The 22876-nt window shown below is 23.9% G+C and overlaps 3 protein-coding genes across 3 annotated transcripts; all 3 read right to left on the reverse strand.

The window, feature by feature from the left end:
* Positions 1-5225: 5225 nt before the first annotated feature.
* On the reverse strand, positions 5226-6564 carry LOC128962371 (uncharacterized). The gene is made up of 2 exons (XM_054308744.1): positions 5957-6564; positions 5226-5896 (listed from the first exon to the last, which is right to left on the reverse strand). The coding sequence occupies exons 1-2, from the start codon at positions 6444-6446 to the stop codon at positions 5226-5228; spliced, it is 1161 nt and encodes a 386-aa protein (XP_054164719.1). The 5' UTR covers positions 6447-6564.
* A 2002-nt stretch (positions 6565-8566) lies between these two features.
* LOC128962501 (paired box protein Pax-1-like) lies at positions 8567-10764 on the reverse strand (the record flags this gene model as incomplete). The annotated part of the gene is made up of 2 exons (XM_054308875.1): positions 10521-10764; positions 8567-8847 (listed from the first exon to the last, which is right to left on the reverse strand). Coding segments are annotated over exons 1-2 (522 nt in total), but the record flags the coding sequence as incomplete, so codon positions are not given.
* Positions 10765-12375: 1611 nt separating this feature from the next.
* On the reverse strand, positions 12376-21322 carry LOC128962499 (hemocyte protein-glutamine gamma-glutamyltransferase-like). The gene is made up of 9 exons (XM_054308873.1): positions 20977-21322; positions 18921-19124; positions 18219-18482; positions 17547-17665; positions 16458-16918; positions 16054-16296; positions 14816-14958; positions 14272-14517; positions 12376-13194 (listed from the first exon to the last, which is right to left on the reverse strand). Exons 1-9 carry the CDS (start codon positions 21293-21295, stop codon positions 12755-12757), a joined length of 2439 nt encoding a protein of 812 aa, XP_054164848.1. The 5' UTR covers positions 21296-21322; the 3' UTR covers positions 12376-12754.
* Positions 21323-22876: the final 1554 nt, after the last annotated feature.

Below are 22876 nucleotides of genomic sequence, written 5' to 3' on the forward strand. Positions count from 1 at the left end.
AAAAAGAGACCTTGCACTTTATCATTATATCTATAGGTACATTAAATAATGACTATAAATGAAACATTGAATCCTAATACCAATGAATTCAATGATCGATGATATGAAACATAAGTTTAATGACATTTGGAGTTGAATTTGAATTAAAATAAAGAAAATTTTCTGGAAATCTATGGAAATGTTTGGTAATAACTCTATGAACCAATAGGTTAACGAAACTCTGTTAAAGTTTATGCCATGAGGTTATGCACTGTTAGTTGATGAGGTCATACCATTTCAGGACAATAACACATACCATTGCTTGAACTTTTATGACATTTTTCTGAAATGTCAAAAACACTTTTGTACTCTAACTCTCACTAAAAATATGAGTACAAATATTTGCTGTTATCTAAAAATTTCTTAATTTAACTTAAAAGTACCAAAAAACTATATATATATCTGAATACCTGTATATTAAGCTAATGTAAACCAAAATCTCAACATTTACCCAAACATTTAACTCTCACTTATACTTTGAAAACTATATTACAATCGCATTAGCCGTCTCTGAGTTTAAAGTAAAAGTTAAATTTTCAAGACTTAAAAAAAATATTTTGTCTTTTATTTTTAAAACAAATACCTGATTACAGATAAGTTTGTCAAAAAGTTTCAAATATTTTTGATTATGATATACACGTGGATTACACATCCAGATTGCAAATATTTTTTATAATTCAATACTAAATTTTAAGAAATGCAATAATAAACTTTTACAATAATTTTTTGTAATACTATATGTAGTATATAGCTAACGTAATAAAAATGTTACAGAAATAAGTCTAAATTTTTCTAAACTATTATTGATATATATAGTATGTATAATTTTTTATTAATAATTTTTAAAAAATTTTATTTTTCTGCTATATTAAAAACTATAAAAAATATTTAATGATTTTAATATGTTATGTATATTTTTTAAAATTTATAATTACAAACTTTCTCTGAAATTAACTTTAATTTGTTTATTTTTTAAAATTATGAAAAATATTTATTTAAGTATTGCTTTTTATTAATCGTAGAAACTTTAAGTTCATAACATATCATAAAAGATAGTGTTGTCTCTTAAGCTGATTCTTACACATGTTTTATAAGTACTTTATTGTCTTATTTGGAAAATTTGCTATTTTTAAAGTTCAATAAAAGTAAATTTATAAAAATATTTTGAAAAAGTAAAATTTAATGTTTTTTGTTGTTTATTTTCCAAAAATTTGACAACGAAATTAATAGTTTTATATATAAATTGTAAACAAAGTCAAATGTGTTACAAAATCAAAACATTTTTGGTTGACTTTTAGTTTAATCCTTTTGAAGGCTAAACTTATATAATATATAACAGAAATTTTAGTTAACAGATAATTTATAATTTTGTTTTTTAATGTCAATTTACTTTTTATTAGCATTTCTATACATGTATTTTATATATATATAATTTTATATATACAACATATTTTAGTTTGTGACGGGTGTGGGGTTGACTTTCCCGTCATTGAAGCGAAGCTGTGATGAAAAGCCAATGTAGAGTGTAGTTGTTGATGAATGAGATGAAAATTATTAATAAATAATATTAATTAAGGCGAATGTTCATTAGGTGCCGTCACAAGTGTATACAATCACTTTGAATTAAAACTGAATTTTATTTAAAKTTAAAAATCACATTGAAATACATAGGGAGTACAYGTTTCCATTACAATATAATATATAGTATAGGATATTATATAATGAAAAGCATGAGATGCGTGCTCTGTGATAGCAAGCGAGTAACTGATAAAATAATGGATGCTAAGCATTATTATATAGTGATTCTACTAATCAATAAATGTACTGTCAAGGCTATGCTTCCAGAATATTCTATAGTTACGCAACTGTAGATACAGTGACGCAACCAGAGCATAGGGATGCTATGATTGACAGGTCTATGGGAGTTATAATGTAAAATGTAATATTTGGTTATAATTAGTAAAGTATAATTAGTTATGTGTTGTGTTTTATATAGTTGTGTTAAGTGTAAAGTCTAGAACACGAATATAACAAAAAGTCTACAAAAATATTAAAAATTACTAAATTATTGACTAAATAAGATTTACAACAAATAGAGAATTTCAATCAGTTATATATGGTAAGTATTGTATACTTATATAAATGGGAGCACTGTACTACTATATAGTAGTGTACGCATTAATAGTACAGTGTACCCCAACATATAATGTTAAGCACTGTTGACTCTCCACTGCTATAGCGTATGAGTCAACGCCCCTGTAATGGCGGCTTCCCTGAATGCATGTGTTTGTATATGTTTGTATGTGTGTGTATGTGAATGTATGTAAACATCAATTGGTAAGTATGTTTTTAAATTAATTAATTAAATGTATATAAATATATATAAGTATAATAATTGTGGTTCATCACAAGTTAATTTAATTTTTACAGAATATAATAATTTAATATTAGTGATATTTTTTATACACATACAAATTATATAATCTTATTTTATTTTTACATTTATTTATTGTTGTATAAGTCATTAATTAATTAGCAAGTAATTTTATAAAATACCTAGACATAATATATTGATTTGAATTTAAATAATACAGTAATAGTTACAATTTAGTTATAGACTTTTGTTATTTTGTCAATATTTTGTTTGATATATACAGTAGTATATAATATACACTTTTATTTATTATACTTTTATTTTGTTTATGTTATTTTATTTACTAAAATGCTTGAACAAATATTATTATTATAAATTTAATCATAATTATTATTTAAGAAAATTATATATTTAATATTATTTATTTATTTATTCAATTAATTAATCTAAAAAAATGATTAACTATAAAATGTAATTTTAATGTATTTATTAGTTTAATGTAACACTGGTTTTAGTCGGTTTTACAAATAAGATAAAAAATACTGATAATAAAGTAATGTCAAATATGTATAATTTTTTTATATGTAATTATAATATGTAAGTGAACTAACTTTTGAGACAAACTTATATTGTGTCAATTATATGGCGCTTAGGTATCGGTAATCTTATAAATATATATTGTATTATTGATAGTAGTGTATAGACTCTGTAGATTAAAAATATACTGTAAATTACAATTTGTAATAATGTATTAATTTTAATTTCTGATAAATTGATGTTTATGTTATAATTTTTAAAGTTTAAGATAATAAATGTTTATTTTATAATATTGTTGATCATTATGGATAATGTCAAATGCTATTTATAAAAATTGGATTTTATGGGTATATTCGATCATTCAATTTATTATTTGATCATATAATTGATTAATTTAGTAACACAAACATGAAATTGGTCGGGAATTTGAAGATAAAAATTGGGAAATCGGGTAAATGGTATGTTATATTAATTTTATACCGTAGTTATAAAATGTCATTATTAATCCATTTACACTTTACTTATCAAATGATACACAAAATTTAATACAATATACCGTATATTAATTATATTCGTTAATTATAACTTATACAGTAGTTTGAAAATGATATGATTTTAGTAGTAAGTATAGTATGTATTGACATGTGTGTGTGTGTGTGTGTGTGTGTGTGTGTGTGTGTGTGTGTGCCAAGCGATACATTTGATTTGATAATATATTTAAGTTAAAATAAAAATATTAAGCAATTTAGATAATTTTGTAGAAATATTAAAGAGTTAATTTAAGTTTATATAATTATTATCTATTTAGATAGAAATTCTATTGAAATATATATATATATATATGGTTAGGGAGGCCCCACTAAATCAAGGTCCAGGTAGTGCTAGATATGGATCATACTATGTGTTATATCGGTCAATGAATCCATTGACTCCGATACCGATTAAGACCTTCAGAAGTACATCAGGTGATGATATTTAGTTGCAATCATTGAGTTTCTATGAATCAAAAAATTCTTGAATATTATGATTTTTCTCACAGCACTTATAGACTGATGTTTGTGGTATTGATTATCAATTGGTTTTAAATTCATAACTAATTATTAATATAATATTTATTAAACTAAAATGTAAATTACCGTATGTTAATTATTAATATTTAAAGTATAAATTACCGATAATTTTATTTAAAAGTAACTAAAATTAAGTAACGAAACTTTGACTAAACCACTATTAAATATATGATCTCTTTAAGCAATTTAATAATAAAAATAAATATAAATTTATTAGTTTTGAATAATAATAATTATTATTATACTAAATCCAGTGTCATAACAAATCTTTGGTCACATTTTTTGGCAATATTTCAAATATTTATTATAAAATTTTGAGTTAATTAAAGTAAATTACATATTTTATAAAATGTATATTAATGATGTCATTGAAAAAGTTTAATAACATTAGGGCCTTGGTCAAATTTAATCATTTTACACTCAATAAATCATTGTATTTCAATGTCAAATCATATATGAGACTCAATTATATATATACAAACAGTTATTATTAATTAAAATGAAATTAATAAATTTTGTTATTATCATTAACTGTGACAGTCATAGGTGTGAGCAATTGAAACCCGTGACTTAAAAAGATAAATATTATTAAATTACAAAATTGAAAACAACTATTGATGTGATTGCGATTAATATGATAAATCAGTTTTAAATATTAAATGTATTTGTGATTATCATACATGAAAATTATGAAAAATCAAATGATTGAATAAAGTATAATTTTTTTTAGAAATTTGTATCAATTATTTTATTAAAACTTACGGTAATCATACTAACTGAAAATTATTTATTATATTTTTAATTTATTTAGTTTTGTGATAAGTATTTTAGCAATGAGTAAATTACACATATTTCCATATATAGATATATATTAAAAACACAATCTCTAGGTTTTATAAGTGTAATCAAATTAATAATAGATTTTAACATTAGCTAGTTTTAGATATTTAATAACAATTTCGTGTAAATTCAAACTTTTATAAATGTTTTTCAATGCTTTAAAATTTTTTTACAAATAAATAATTATTAAATTGATAAATAACTAATAAGTATAAAAAATTAAGTAATAAAACATTTTTGATTATTTATATAGCTTTTGATTATAATTTAAATAATATAAATTACTCGTAAATCAAATGGTAATTTAAATTACAATAAAATAGATTAATAATAAGTAAATGTTAAACAATAAAATTGTTTATATATTAAAATATTTGTAATTTAGAGTCAATAGTAGCTTCAATAGTGTTGATATCATTGTCAATATCGATGTGATTATTATAGTCGACGGGAATGACATGTTTGCCATCATTTGTTTGATAACACGCGACATATTCTTCTCCGCGATTAAAATCAAAGTCATAGACAATCCTTTCTTCCTTAACATTTGATTTCATAAATTTTAAGAAACGTTTTAGAAGTTCAATGCATCGACCGCTAGACCAATAACTGGCACCCGATTCGGGTATTTCCGATACTTTTCTCACTTCAATGTCCTTTAAATAGTTGTCGTCGATGTTTGCGATAACTATTTTATCCATTCCTTGAATGAACGCTTTGGACCAAAATCTCAATAATTTTTTCTTCTCAAAAAATTGTTGATCACGAGATCCACGGATCAAATTAACTAACTTTAGGTCGACTGACTGTCCATTATCATCAATTGCGTCCACTTCGTTAAGTGTCATCAGTCTATGTGACCCCAATTGGACACAATTGATAGCAAAATGCTTGATATACTCACTCTTGTCGGTCTCGTCCCGATCGGTGGCTAATTGAAAGAAATTAAGCAAACAATATGACCGTCGGTTGACGCGATCGGAAGGATTATCATATTGACTCCTCTCGTGTCTGGTTTTGTAGAAATATATCACATCTGAAGTATATTAACAACATTTCAATTCAAATAATACTTCTGATACTAAAAACTACAAACCGTTGACCATTTCTGCTGAGATTTTCCAACCAATATGTGTGTCATATATGGTGGCCATAATGTCTGCAACGGGACCGCCAAATGAGACAAACTTTGGCTTATATTTAGTAATGAGATTATACTCTTTGGTTCTCTGAAGATAGTGATACCATTTCTTTGTGCGATAGATCTCATAATCAGCTATTAATCCATTATTAGCCAAACACTCCTTAAATCCGATCTCCAAATCTATTCTTTGAAATTCAAACAACTCTTTAATTGTCTTCAGTTTTGGAAACTCTTTGCTGTCTTTTACTTCAAGTCGTTCATCGATAACAAAGTTGTCGACTCTTGTTATGTCTAATTGTTTGTCACAATTATCTATTACTTTGTTTGATCTCATTTTGAATTTGTCGACCAAAACTGATCGGGGTTTTTGATTGATATGTTTATCAATGATGACAACATTCATCAGATCATCGATGTCTTTGTGAGGTTTTTCGGTAGCCATTGTGGCCACAAATCAATCAAATGCCGACAAATGTGTTAAAACACGTGTTATTAATAGTGATTCACTGTTTGACTACTTTTGACAATCGCTTCAAACTTTGTTCAAATAATTTAAACTTTTTGTCAGTTTTTAGTGTATTTCTCTAACTTTCAAAGATTAATATATTGTTTTAAATTATATTAATTAATAGTAATAATAATAAAACTATTTATTATATAATTAATAGTAATAATAATAAAACTATTTATTATATAATTAATAGTAATAATAATAAAACTATTTATTATATAATTAATAGTAATAATAATAAAACTATTTATTATATAATTAATAGTAATAATAATAAAACTATTTATTATATAATTAATAGATACAGAAATTAAATATATATTACAGTTAATACTGTATACAGTATTATGTATATATACAGTACTTTCTATTATAAAGTTTACAAATACAGTACAATATTTGCCATTTTTGAAACAAAATATCTTTATTAAAAATTTTAATAAAAGTACTGTAGTTGTCGTTTAAATGTATTTTTTAGACAATCAAGTATTAATACATTTGCTATTAATACTGTATTACTTTCTAATAATTGTAATAACACTTTACATGATGTTCATAATTATATGGACTTAATATTAATACTAATTTAAATATAAATTGAAAAATACATGCAATTATTAATATAATTTATAATTAAACTACTGTAAAGTTCAAGTAATACAGTATTAAATATTTAATGATATAACTATTTTATCGGTAGTTTAATAGTAATGAGATTTAAATTAACAAGTACATTTCATATATATTGTATATATGATACTGTATTACAATTATCAGATCAGATGAAATATAGTAAATTTTTAAATAATAATTATTGTTTAATTTTAAAAAACAATTTTAATAAATTGCTTAATATTTAAATTGCATTTTTTATTGTTATTAGTTATGTATGAAAAATGATATCAATATTATGTAAATAATTATTTTTATTTTATTTTTTTAATATTCAAATATAACTTGTAATTTACAAGTTGTAAACCACAATAAAGCAATAAAATGCAATATTAAATTGACATTTCATTTAAAAGTAGTATAATATGACAATTACCGGTAATTCACATTTGAAAATAAAAAAAAACTAAAAGTATTTGTTTACTATTTGTTAAGTTAATAGTTTTTAAAAATTTTGACATAAGAGTAATGAAAACTTTGTATTATTATTATTATTATTATTAAAGAAATTAATGTGTTGTTTGTCTAAATACACGAATAATCATAAGTCTCATAGATTTTGGCCCAAAAATACATTAGATTTTAGTACTAAAAACATCATTATTATAGCAATTTGGGTCAAAATGCTTGTTGTGAACTATTTTCTTGTAGTTGCGATAAATTTTCATCTATTGTTTTATTATTGTACTTAATATTAGTATATAAAGTACACAAGCAAAACATTTACTTAAAATAAAACAAAATATTAAATTATTGAATTTTTAGAGACAATGTTATAAAAATTTCGAAATCATAATTATGATAGCATTTACAATAATTATTAAAATGTCATAACTAATGAAATTAAACATTAATAATGTGTGAAAAATTTAGCGATGATCTCATAATATATTATAATTGTTAGAAAAAGAATTTCCACAAAAATAAATAAATTTTAAATTTGATTACTAAAATGTCTTAAAATATAATTTTTTATATAAATAATTAATTTAAATAAAATACTATATTTAGTAATAAATAAAAAGAATAAAATATATGTGAAAATTTGTTATTTATATTTGTATATTAATTGTATTACATGTACTGTATAAACCTTTAAATAGTTAAGAGATTATTATTTAAAATTAAATGTAATATATATTTAAATATAGATGAAAATTAAAAAAAAACCTAATAAATATTTACTTATATCATTTGATATTCAAAACAAAAAACATAATATAACTATATTTAAACCAAAAATGTGAAACAAATCAATCATTATATCCGAGAATATCTTTTATAAGAAAAGATGTCTTTTCATTTGGTTTTTGTGTCAATGATTTGTTTTCCATATGATTAACATTTATTTGATTATTAAACATATTTATATTTGTATTATATTTATAGTTAAATTTGATTGAATTGCATTGAACTTGTGTTAATGTAGTGGATGTTGAATAGATTGCTGAACTACCAGTGCTGCGAGTCTTAGTTTTGCCAATTGTTTTACGTAATATACGATTAATAGATGAGACACTTGGAAGTGATTCCCGAAGACATATACCATCGTATTGTAGTTTTTCCCGTATTTCCCACGCAAACAAAGATCCGTTTTCTTCTTTATATTGTCTTATTTTGCTTATCACTAATGGTGTCGATACTCGTGGTTTACTTCCACCTCAAATAGATTAAAATACATTACAATTATTATTTAAATTCAATTTCATTAGTAAATAAATTATATGTATTTTTTATATACTGTATCATTTATATTAAGATTATATAAGTAATTATTACACTAGTATATTTATAAATTTTAAAGTTAAAAAATATTTGACAATATAAAAAATGTAATTACTTTTTAAAATGTTTGTATAAATAGCTAAAAATATAATAACTCAATTAACAATTAATCTAAAATACTCTAACATTGAGCTAAAGAGTAAAAATTAATTTAAAATAGTTTTTGATATAAAAGTTTTTGTTTGAAATAAAAATCTTGAGGTCATTCTTATCAGTAATAGTTTGGAGGTTAGACAATGTGTTAATGATTTTATAAAAATTAATATATATTTTTTAATAAGTAAACAATTTGATTGTAAAGAGTTAAAACTAATAAATTATCAATTTTAAATAATAGTGATTTATTGTTAAATAAAGCCATTATTTATTTATTTTTGTATTTTTTAACACTATCATCTTATTATTTCTATACATTTAGTAACATAAAACTATTTGATACAATGTTTGTATTATCTTTTATTTTACTAATATTTATTTACATTACAAAATATGATAATTCAAAAAATATAGACACTAGAAATTTTATAATTAATTTTAAAAATACAGTATATGCTTTATGTAATATTATTATCTTAATATTAAATAATGCTTATAATAACCAATCATTAAAATACAATTTGCAAAACATTTAGTTATTTAATCAAATATGCAATTTAACACATTTTCAATAACTTTATTAATTATTAATTATTTTGATTTTAGATAAGTAATTGATTTTATTGTGAATTTTAATATATCGATATTTAATTGCATTATTTATATTTACTGCCTTCAAAAATGAAGGTAAGGTTATGTATTAATTTAATTTAATCGGATTAATTGTCATTTTAAAAGTTAACATAATATTTCAAAATGTTTAAAAATTATTAAAAATAATAATATAATTGTTAATTTAGTTTTTAGGACTTATTTTTGGAATAAATTACTTATAAAAATTAAATATTTATTTTGAAGGAGTAGTGTATAAGCATTTGTGTCATTTTATACACGTTTAGCTATACATTCCTTGAACTCATTATAATATATGTAAAAATTTAAAATAATTTACTTTTTTATTTTAAAAATATATAGTATTTTTAAACTTTAAATAAATACTTTTCAAAATTATTATTAAAGATTAACTAATAAAATATTTTTTTTTTATTAAATATCACTTATGACAACAATTATCAGTTAACTTCGTGGACACTATTGTTTTGGTACTCATGACTGTTAGCATTTGCATTGATTTTTTCATTAGTATTATAACATTGATTGTAATTTAATTAATTAACATTCATATTAAAGCTTGAGTATAGTTATAATTAATTTTAAATTATTAAAATTGTTACATCATGTATATTTAATATTTTTAATCAAGTCTATACTCAAACAATATTCAATTTATTATTATACTTATAACGCTTATTATATACTATTACACTTAAGTGGATAATAATGTCCAATAAATCAATTAATAACTAATGTCAAAATAAGCTTACATTTATTACAAATTTTAAAAATGCTTTAACAAGCAGTTAAATAACCAGAAAAACTAAAATGTCATACCAATAGCACCGGGTAATATAGAACCAGTTTCTGTAAATCGGGACAGTATTTTGCTGACACACCCGTGTGAGACCAGTAGCTGTCGGGATATATCGCACGGCCGATACCCACATAAAGCCATTTCCAATATCTTAAGCCTCACATGAAATGGTAAGGGTTTGCCATTAGAGAAGACACCACCCAATTGATTGACACCGGCCTGAGAGTGGGTCGTCAATGATGTGATACTTGTACTACTCATCTGATTCATACAAATAGATATACTTTTCATTACTTGTATGACTTTTATTTTAGTGTTCATATATTAATTATCAATAATTTTTTAAAGCAAAAATGTTAACCATTAGTTTGTTTGTATTAAATGTTTTTTTGTGATTTTTTTGAGTGTTGTCTCTGTCTTTAAATAGTGGCTTTTGTTATCTATTAATCCGATGTGAATATCGACAGATGAAAGAGTCGTTGACGAGATTGGATGACAATACTATTATGAGTAAAAAGCATTGCATCAAATGGTCATTTAATTTCATCTCTATTTCCTTAATTTCCTGCTTTACAACTGTGCTGTCATCGCATCGCTACTGCATTGCAAGCAAAGGGCACTGATATGTAATGTTTAGGTGTGAGAGGAGAGAGACGTTTACCACACATATCGCTAATTCTGTGGTATAGTCGTCGACATCAAAGGGAAGTTACAAATATTAGATAACGAGTCCAGTCTTGCGTTTGTTAGACGATTACCACTACTTTTATTGCAATTTTTATTACTACTTATGTCTGAAGCATTTGTAATGAACTGTATATACAATTTGTTAATACAATTGGATTCAAACATTTGTTTATTTATTATCATTAAATTTATTGTAACACATTTAGTATTCAATACAATACTTATGTCAATTTATTAGGATCTCAATTCACACTTATTTTATGTGATAATAACATTTTAATAAAGATTGTGCTGTTTTAACAAATTGAAAACAAAAAATCACATTTAATTAAGAATTTTAAAAATATTTAATTAACGGTTCAATTAAAATTTAATTTTTAAAAATTGAATATAATAATAATTGTAATATAGTGGCTTATTTATATAATATGTATATATAATTTTTATAATTTTTGTTTTCAATTATAATGTTTGCATATATTTTAATAATATATTGTTTTAGGGTGTAATTCAAAATATTTATGTAATGTTTAAATTAAAAAAAAACTGATGTCAGACAACTCAAGTCTGCTATTCCAACAAAATAAAGTTTTTTTTATTATAGAATAAAAGCTAATTTATAAATAAATAAAAACCAATTTAATGTTCACTATTTCATAGTATTAATTGTTTATACGATAGTATATTATAAATAAAATTCAATAATGAAATACATTAATTCAAAAATTTGATGCATTAGATTATTTATAAATAAGCAATTTTTATATTGATAAAATATATATATAAAAATTAATTTTGAATAGTTAAAAACAATACATAAAAATATTTGACATATAAAACAAATGAAATGATCAAATACAACAATTAAAAATTGTTATCTAATTTATACTTTTGTTTTTATTGTTATTAAAATTAAGAAAATATAATTAAAACATATCTAAATAAATTGTGAGATGCGTTTATACATTTACATATTGACAAAAATTAGAGCATATTTTTACAAAAAAAATATATATATATAATAAAAATTGGCTGTATATAAAATACATCGTGTTTGTAAGTAAATTAATAAAACAATAACACATTTTTAGTTATGTGTATGTGTTTTAAACTGATGGCATTCATAAAATAATAGTATAAATCATTAAATAAAATGAAAAGTCATTTTTATAAAAACCTAAGGCCATGTGGTATTTAAATAATTGTATAAATTATTATAAAATATATTGCAATATATCATAGGTAAGTTTTGGCAGTTTAAATATCTTATATTATTTGAGACCTGTTTGAGGCCACGGTCACCAAAACATATGTGTGTTTATAATGTGAAAGATATGTTTGTTACCAATCAATTCATTTAAATGGCAGTCATTTAAAATTTCAATATTGTTTGTTGTATTTAACAAACAGTGCCTTTTTTAACATATGGGTAATCAATAGATAGTTACCGTATTTGTTTAAATTGTTTGCAAACTTGCAGTTTTGCACAATAAGACAATTGTATGACATTAGGAAAGGCAATAATAAAAGGATAGAGAGGTGTAAATGTTGAGAGTATATGTAGGTCTCAGGCGATTACATTCACTGGTTTACTGCCCACGACATCAATCAGTTGTCGGGAATGGAAGACAACGACTATAGTCCGCGGACCGGGTCTTTGTGGTACAAATCTAAGTGAATGTGCAATCGATTCTCCGGGTTGTATGTCTCTAAATTTGATTTGCATGGGACGGGTAATACCCGGACCCTCAATAGTGAAGGCACAGTCAGTTAAGACACGATTAATAGGATTTGTCATTTGTATTTCCAGACCATACTCTCTGCCGACAACTATGTCTCCTCTGGTATTGATATGAAGCTGTGGTTTCTCTATACTGAAGTCGTCTTCTTCACTCCACGTCTGTTGTGTCTCTTTAACCGTTGCGATCGCATAGATCTTCATCATTGAATAGTCAACCAATTTGTCGATATAATCATCAGAATTGACACGAATTCTAAATACTTCCTCTGTTTCATTAATAATTGTTTAATAAAAAAGATAAACAATAGTTATTTGACTTTTATTTATTGATACAAAAAATAAAAAATTTTCTCATTTTTTTAAATCAAATATTTTATTATTTAGTAACTTTGAAAAAGTAATTTTTGTATATTCTTTCTGTTTTGAAAAAAATGTATAAAACATAACACATATTTTAGTATAATTTGTATGCTTATCCTTGAAATAAATACTCAATTTATATAATAAGTTTGAAATGAGAAAATAATTTCTAACTGCTTTAGGTTTATAATGTATTGATAATTATTGTTAGTTATTGTAAAAATTTGTTTATTTAAATACTATGGGAATCGCTACTTATAATAATTGTCTGTATTATTACATAATCATTTTTATATATAATTCATTGTTTGTGTGATAAAAAAGTCGTCATTGAAAGACAATTATGAGGATATTTATTTGATAAGAAATATTTGTTTTTTGTTTTTAACTGGGCTTTAAAACAAAAGAAGTTATTATTATTAATATTTGATTAGAAAATCAATGGCTTGTTATTGTAATTATAATATTACATTTTTATTGAAAAAAAATCAAATAAATAACTATATTTTCAATAGTATTATAAAAAATGATTATGTCAATATCTGATGTTTTTTCTACATAATTTTATATTAATATATATAAATAATTTAAAAAACAATAATTAATTATTAAATAAATCAAGTTTTATTATTAAATAACAAAATAATAAAATATCTGATTAAAGTTAATCGTTAAATTTTATGTTTAAATTTTCATATCCTAGAGATATGCCGTATTTGTATTTTATATTATTAATCACTCATTAATAAATTGTATAATTTAAGATAATATATTATATTCAAAGTTGTTACTAATTTGATAATTGCTTCATCAATTAAAGTTATTAAATTAATTTTTTATTACTTAATTATTATATGTTATGACTAATTCCTAACCTAATACTCATATTGTATAAAGTAATGAATAAATTAGAAATATTAGTAAAACAATATAATTATTATCTAATATTGGAATATATATAATGAAAATTTCAATTGACTTACTTTGATAGGGTTGTAATACAATGATTTGTCTGTCCTGTTTGATTTTTCGGGCCAATATTCCGGTCAAATAAAAACTATTGCACGACAGCGACAATGTGACTGTCCTAACACTGCCCACTCTGTTAGTCATTTCCACCTGAATGTAGAATGGATTTCCAATAATCACTTTCTCGATGTCCAACAAATCAAATTCAATGTCTTCTTTTCCGGGCTGAGGTAACTCAAATAGAAACGATAATCCGGCACCTGTACCACATTGGTTGCAAAATAATTGATTTTTTAAAAAGTTTTTTCACTCAAATATATAAATATATATATTTATATATATACAATGTATATACTCAAATAGTATTTATGTCTATAACTAAAATATAAAAACTATAATTATATTCTGTTAATTGCTAAAATTTTTTAATTGTTAAATAATTATTAAATAATTCAATATTCAGAATATTATTTGCTTATTAAAATGCTATATTTTGTGCCTATATTTATACATATATACAAATTTTATTGTATTTGAAAAAATGTCAAAATATCAGACCTCTGGCAGCATTGAGGACAGCCATACGTTCTTCTTCTGTTCCCTCTTTGAACTTATATAAGGCAGTGATATCTTCGGCGTCAGAAATGCCGCCGTAATCACTATCGACTCCAACTCTTTTAGTAAACAATTTTCGACCGACACTATTGATCAAAATGTTTAATTAATTAATTTACACCTTTGGWTGCATATATTTATATTAAAAAGTAATGTTTTGTATATATATATATATATGTAAAAATTGAAAGTATCAATTAAAAATTGGATAACCTTGGTCAATCGTGATTTTGATTTTTAAATAAAACTGATGATAAATATAAATTATGTATAAATTTGTGAAATGTTTGTATACAAAGTTGAATATATGACCTGTTTTGAATTGACCTTCATCATTAATGTTTAACATTATTAACTTAATGCACGATTACACTGATATTGCATTTGGGCTATTATATGATCAAATAAATTACTCGTCTAACTATTACTTAAATTAAGTGCTTTACTATATTTGTTTCTAAATATAAATAAATTTATGTTAAAGAGGGGGCTATTAGAGGTGCAATTGAGTTCAATCTCCTAGGTTAAATTGTAATATGAGCCTGCACCTACAATATAGCAATATTTCAACAAGGTCATTATAAATGTTATTGTTATATTAAATGCATAAATAATAGTCTACAAGTTTTTGTTTTTATCTAATTTCAAATATAATTATTGATGTTTCAATTGAATGAATGATCAAAATATTGACTTTTGACTGTTGTGTGTTTATATGTAATTTTATAAGCGATTAATGGTTTGAAACATCAAATTAAATAGTTGTCTGTTTAGTTATGTTAGGAGTTCAAGGAAAGTGAGCCTAAAAATCAAAAGTGAAAGTGAGGGTTTCAGAGAGAGAGAGAGAGAGAGAGAGAGAGAGAGAGAGAGAGAGAGAGAGAGAGAGAGAGAGAGAGAGAGAGAGAGAGAGAGAGAGAGAGAGAGAGAGAGAGAGAGAGAGAGAGAGAGAGAGAGAGTTGTGTTTGGATGAAAAAACTTATTAGCATTAAGTCATTAGCTCCGGGATACCCAATACAAAGGGACACGACTGAGGGTAATGTATGGCAAAACAACAGTAATTGATTGTATGAAAACATAAAAGGAGAGGCAATTGAAAGGAATTTGTCTTTAAAATAATGGTTTAAAGTATTAAAAGGTTGGTTGAGGTGTGTGTTTGAGACATTGAACTGGTAATAACTAACTGGTATTTATTGGTCTTGATTTTTCTCCATCCGAGTTCACTGGTTTCGTCCAACTGCCAGTGCACGACATCCGAGTTCACTTCAGCGAACACAAACGGCACGTCATATGCCATACCGACCTCCCCCTTACGTATGGCCTCTAGCGATGCCGGGCCTGTTTGATAGAGACCACTGACATCACTTGACTCTTGTGGTGTGGCGTCAATCACCTGCCAGCCCCCATAACCCGGTGGTAAATCGGGTCTATAATAGTATAAAACAATGTACTTATGTTAATATACTATATATAAAAATAAATAAATGATTATAAATAAACAAATGAATAACTAATTAATTGAAGTACAATACAGTATAAGTCTAAATACTTTATAAAAAAAACTATTAAATATATTATATTGAAATACCTTGACATCCAAACATCAGTCCAAACGTGGAAATTCCAGATGGAGTCTGAATTGACATCAGAAATAGGTTCTCCATCTTTGGTAAAAAACTTATCGACTGTAAGACTGTCATCCGTGTCATGAGCTGATACAAAGTTTGTTATGGTTCGGGCGGGTATTCCCAATGCTCTACTCATTGTTGTAGTAGAGCCGGCAAATACCCAGCACTGACCAAATTTGATTGGCTCGCCATTAGATCTCAAATATTGTTCAAAAATAGGTGCACTACCCGTCCATTGCCACGGAGCGTTACCATCATTATAATTACCCGACCAATTACCCACTAATAATCCATTATCATCGTGACTATTGACCATTGCGGCTACCGATCTGACCACTTTGACTGGATTAGCCCGAGCAGAGTAGTCGAGACGAGTCTTTTCCATCATAAACATTACCGCCGGAAGTACTGAATCGGCAAACTATTTATAGATATTATGCAATAAAAAATGTTTTTGTAATTTAATGTATTTTCGCCACTAATAATTGATTTATAATTTATATATAATTATAATTAAAAAAAATAAAATCATTTCAATTGTCATATGATTTTTGTTTTTAAAATCAGTGCATAAAATATTATTTATTGTTTTTGAATGAGTTTTTTAAACTTAATTAAAAAAGTTTTCCAATCAAACAATAAAATTATATTAGTTATAATTTAAATTTAAAAAATAATTATTTTTGAATTTAAACAAAACAAATCCAAACTCAATATCACTTTCAAGTTCATAGCATTTATAATAATATAAACATGTTTTTCTAAGAAAGATAACCCATTAATTAAAAATGACATTGTTTTATAAGATAATATATTATTTAAATTAAATTAAAAAATTAAATGATATTATTTATATAATGCAATTAAAATACTTTGCCCACCAAAACAAATAATTATTAATAATTTTCAATAATTTATCTAATTTGAGTTAAATTATATAGTGTAAATTTGTTAAGCAATTAATTTTAAATGTATGTTATAATAAATAAAAACATTTAAAAGCTTAAATTACTAATAAAGAAAACAACAATAATAAAATAATTACATACCTGTCCATAAATCCATTGTCTTCCCTTAGGTTTAGAGTGCGATCCAATATAAATTTTGCCGACATCGTTGAGGACATACTCCCGACGCTTGGTATCATCGGGTAGAAACACACCGTCATCTTAAACATATAAATAGTTTATATTATTTATTTTAAAAAATAAACTAAAATATTTAGTATATAATTTACAATATTTAATAATATTATTGTAAATTAATACATTAAATTAATATTTTTTGTGTCGTTCATTAATTTATTAAATATGAAGTATATTAATGTAAATAACTAAATGTTTATTATTTATTTATATTATTATAATAAAATAATTTTTTAATCAAATTAAAAATTTAGCACATATATACTATATGTAAATATAAATAACTTTGTATTATTAATAGATATTTTAAAATTCATAATAATTATTATCATATGAATATATTAACTTAATATAAGTTATAAATTATTTGTAAAATGCTAACAAAATAATCTAAAATAATTTATGTGCGATTAATTTAAAGTGTAGTGTAATTTTTTAATTTTACTTTAATTAAAATTACCAAGTTAGCATTAAAGTAATATTTTATTTAAATAATATTATCAATTATTTTATATTTTGAACTAATTAACAAAATGACAAAATAAATAACTAATAAATATATTTATATCAAAATACCTTTATTCCAGGCATTGAACAGAACATAAATATTTTCTTTGACATCAAACGATCTGATATTTCTGGATCCCTGTTGTTTAGTACTGACCCTTAGCTTCCATATCCCGACGGCCACATTGGCCGGAAGGTGCACATGAATTGTCAATTGATTGCCATCGATGTGATGACTTCGGGCGTCCCATTTGCTCGAGTCTTTGGTAAAGTCTTTGTTGTTAGAAATGGGTAAATATATTAGAGTTCCCTTTCCTATCTGTGGACGAGGACCTAGAAATTGATTTAATTTTAATTTATTGATTGTCGATAAATATAGATTTATGATTATTGTATACTATACTTAAAACATATTTTCTAATTTATATTATTTATGTTTTATATATTATATTTAGTACAGTATAATTTATAATACTATAAAGAAATTTAGATTAAAAAAATAATTATATTAAAATACATTTTTAAATTAATTTTTAAAAATTTATATATTATTTTATAAGTGTATTCAAAATTTAGTTTTTATCATTGAACAATGATATTAATCATAAAATAATTAAATTGTTAATAATTTATTACTATTTTTAGTAACTTGGTTATCTCAAGACTAATGAAAAACTATAGTAAATAAACTTTTTATTTTAAAAAATAAATATTAATTAACTGTTATTTTCATGTAATAATTGTATTTGTTTTAGTGATCTTAAAACATACCAAACATAAATTCAAGTCTAATTTTGTCACGACTTTGATCATACGGTCCGTTAAGTCGAAGCGCCAAATAAAAAGGATCTCCTCTTCGGATGACAAGCGATGGGTTGATATTATTGACAATTTCGTATTGAGACGTGTGGTGTGTCTTTGCATTATCTCTAGGAAACAGCTCAACACTGACCACCTCATTGGGTGCCGGACCGGCTGGTCATTCAAATTATAATCAAATTTATTAATATATACTTATTTATCTTATATATATATATATATATATATATATATATATATATCTAATTATAAGCAGATCAATATAATTGTTTCAAAATAAATTAGTCTAAAAAATGTGTTTTAAAGTCAATATCAAGTTCTGTTATATTGTTTTATTTGATGGGAAAAGTTCAAAATTTATTGAAATTAATACAATATACTGTATTTTATAAATAAAGTAATGATATCGTGAAATATATTTTTTTTATTAATAATTCAAATGTCAATCATTTATTTATGTGATTTTGTTGAATGAAAAATATTGTGTGTTTTATAATAGAGCTCTGGTTTTACAAGCATTTCATACAATTTATTAATGTTTTTCGTGATTGTAATTATGATTTAAATAAAAAAAAATAAATATTATTATTATTAAAAGTAATACAAAATTCCAGTCAAACGACTTTCACTTCACGTCAAATGCCAATACATTTAAGAAAGAAAAAATAGAGAAAAGAGAGAGAGAGAGAGAGAGAGAGAGAGAGAGAGAGAGAGAGAGAAAGTATCGCAAAAACAACAAAAGAGATTGTTGTCAGCACTTGTTGTTGTTGTATAATATTAGTCAGCACTGGTATTAGTGACTTTTAAGCTGTTTATTATGTTTTTCAAATCCTTTTTAGTTTATTTACTGCTAATACTAATGTCATTACTATGAGTAGGAGCTTTGAAAAACAGAATTATTTTTGTTGTTTTTTTTTGATTATATTTTTACCACAAAAATTGTCATTGTTTTTATGATATTTTCATATGTTTCATGATATTATTTTCTTTTAATAATATATACATATTTTTTAAAATAATAATACATTAGTTAAGCATAAAAGTTAGAAAAATAAGGGAGTCGTCGAACTCATACCAACCCCTTAAGCTCTATATCAGTGATCATAACAACTGTCCATAAAAAATCTCATACATATATTGTAGATATAAAGTATATGGAATATGTACAGTATATACAGTATATTTATTTGAGTCCTTTTACTTTTTAATTCACAGAAAAGACTATAAAAATATTTTTAATTTTAAAATACATATTTTGAAAGACAACTGAAAGCTTAGTCTCATTAAAATTCTATTTTTCATTGAATTTTAAACAAAAATTATTTTGTTTTAAAAGTGATTTTAATACATTATTTTCATTACTCTCTCTCTCTCTCTCTCTCTCTCTCTCTCTCTCTCTCTCTCTCTCTCTCCTTAAAAGACACCTTCAGGAAGAAAAGTGTCGATAAAATCAAAAGCAAAACATTTTTATTACACCAATGAGTGTATTACTATTTGTTTGAAAGAGTTGTTGAAAATGTAAGTAAAAAAGTTATTAAACCTGGAATTCAATAAAAATAACTACATTTGAAATAAATACTATATTTTTCGTTTTAAATGTAAATATAGTACTGTATTTTCTTTATTAATACATTAGTGTATTTTTGTATTGAAAACAACTTTATTTGTTTGTTAAAACACTTTTATAACGGGATAACTATTTATAAAAAAGCTTTTTTTAAAATATATATAAGATTTCTAGTTCATAGTGTATGTGTTAACAGTATTTGTTTGTAATATTTTTTGTCTCAAAAATACTTATCAACAAATCAAAGACGAAATATATTTTGTATATTTAAGAGAAAGATTTGTAAAAACCAGAAATGAGAACAATTGAGACAACAATATTAAACAAAAGTAAAACAATGGATATAATACAATACATTGAAGTTGTAATAAACATATTAGTGGTAAAAACAGTTATAATATACAATAAAATGATTATATATGTGTGTGTCATATGTCTTACCGATGGGTGAATTATTGATGAGCTCTTTATGAAAGAGAGGATAATGTGGGTAACGATATGGCACTCGGAAGGCATGACTCGTAATTGGTATAAGAAATAAATTAATAAATAGCAATGATTTGATTATCAGTGTTAATAACACAGAGTTTTGTGGCAATCGATGCGCTGATTGTTTGCATTTTGTTACTAAACAAGACTTTGATTGACAGTTAGATCTTTGCAGTGATGATCTAAAGACTAGTTTTGGCCAATAATTGCATTCAAACATACGGCTCGCGTTGGATGATAACCAACTGATCCATTCACAGTCACCGCTCATATCTGGGGACTGACTACCAAATGGTTTAGTTTTACTTTTATTAAAGTTTTATCAATTATCACAAAATTATTTAAATTATAATTTTTAATCAATAGTTTCGTTTAAATTCAGTTATAATATAAGATAACTTATTTAAATACTTAAAACAATATTTTTAAAGAAAAAGTTATATTATATTAAATCACTGTCTGTTTTATCGAAAAGTGAAAGCATTTAAACACAGATTTATATTTTATGTGATGTACGGACACAACAGCCAGCACTGGGAGACTGATAGTGAAGCGCAACACAACAACTGGTTGATTGCTCAACAAGTTTGTTGGTGTTGTTGTGCCAATAGTGGAGGCACAGGTAGCACAAGCACTGGTGCTTCTTAGTCAAGGGCGAGAAAGTAAATGGCGATGCGATTGAAGATTAATTGGGATGAATGGGAAGGACTAGTCATTTGAAAGTAGGAGTTTTGAGAGAGAGAGAGAGAGAGAGAGAGAGAGAGAGAGAGAGAGAGAGAGAGAGAGAGTGAGAGAGAGAGAGAGTGAGAGAGAGAGTGAGAGAGAGAGAGAGAGAGWGAGAGAGAGAGAGAGAGAGAAAGTCTGACAAATATCAGTTGTCGTCATAATAGTAATGAAGTGATCCGTTTGTGTTAAGAATCCTTGGTTTTGGGATTAGCTTACGGTACATATAAAGCATATAATATTTATTTTAAACATATTATTATTATTACTATTAGAGAAAATTACGTGTAAAATAATTTGATGGCAATTAAAATACACTTCAATCTGATTGTCTTCATATGGCAATCATTGACATTGAATTTTGCTTAAAATAAGTGCTCTTTTTGTGTGTTCACACAAATATACATTTCATTTTATTTTATGTGAAGATATTTCCATTAAACAAAACTTATTTGACATAACTTTCAATACTTATATTATTTTTTCATAAATATTTAGTTAGTATTGACAGTATTTGTTTTGTTTTGTTAAAATTTCCAATCTCAAATAAATCTATAATTTATATATATATATATACTGTATATATTATGGTATTAAGTAATGTCTTAATTTTAAAATAATATAGAAAATATATAGATTTTAAAAAATAAATTAAAAAAAAAATTATTATTCTGTTATAATATTTTAAGTAATACTACAGTGATTTTTGTATAACATAGAGTGCACTTAATAATTATTGATAAAAATTTTATACTTGAAATAAATATAATTTTATGAACAGTCGTTATTAAAAAAATATTTTCAAATAAATGATCACAAATTTACTTTTGTCTCATCAACTGAAAACTAATTAGTATCATAAAAATAAACACCACCCTAAACTTTAAAGAAATTTATTTTTCAATGTTACATATTTTTATTATATATATATATATATTATAAAATTATAAGTATACTGTCGTAATATAAAATAAGTATTGATATAAAGACTAAAAAAGTACATTTTTTATAACACTTTAAGCACTAATTAATTATTGTATAGTAGTTACTATTCACTACTTATAAAACTATAATCTCTTTTTTATTTTAAATTTTGGGATTTTCCATATTTATGATTCATTATATATAT

This window comes from Oppia nitens, unplaced genomic scaffold (assembly GCF_028296485.1).
Source record: "Oppia nitens isolate AA-2021 unplaced genomic scaffold, nextdenovo-longstitch-racon4-pilon3 scaffold6_pilon_pilon_pilon, whole genome shotgun sequence".
Taxonomy (NCBI): Eukaryota; Metazoa; Arthropoda; class Arachnida; order Sarcoptiformes; family Oppiidae; genus Oppia; species Oppia nitens.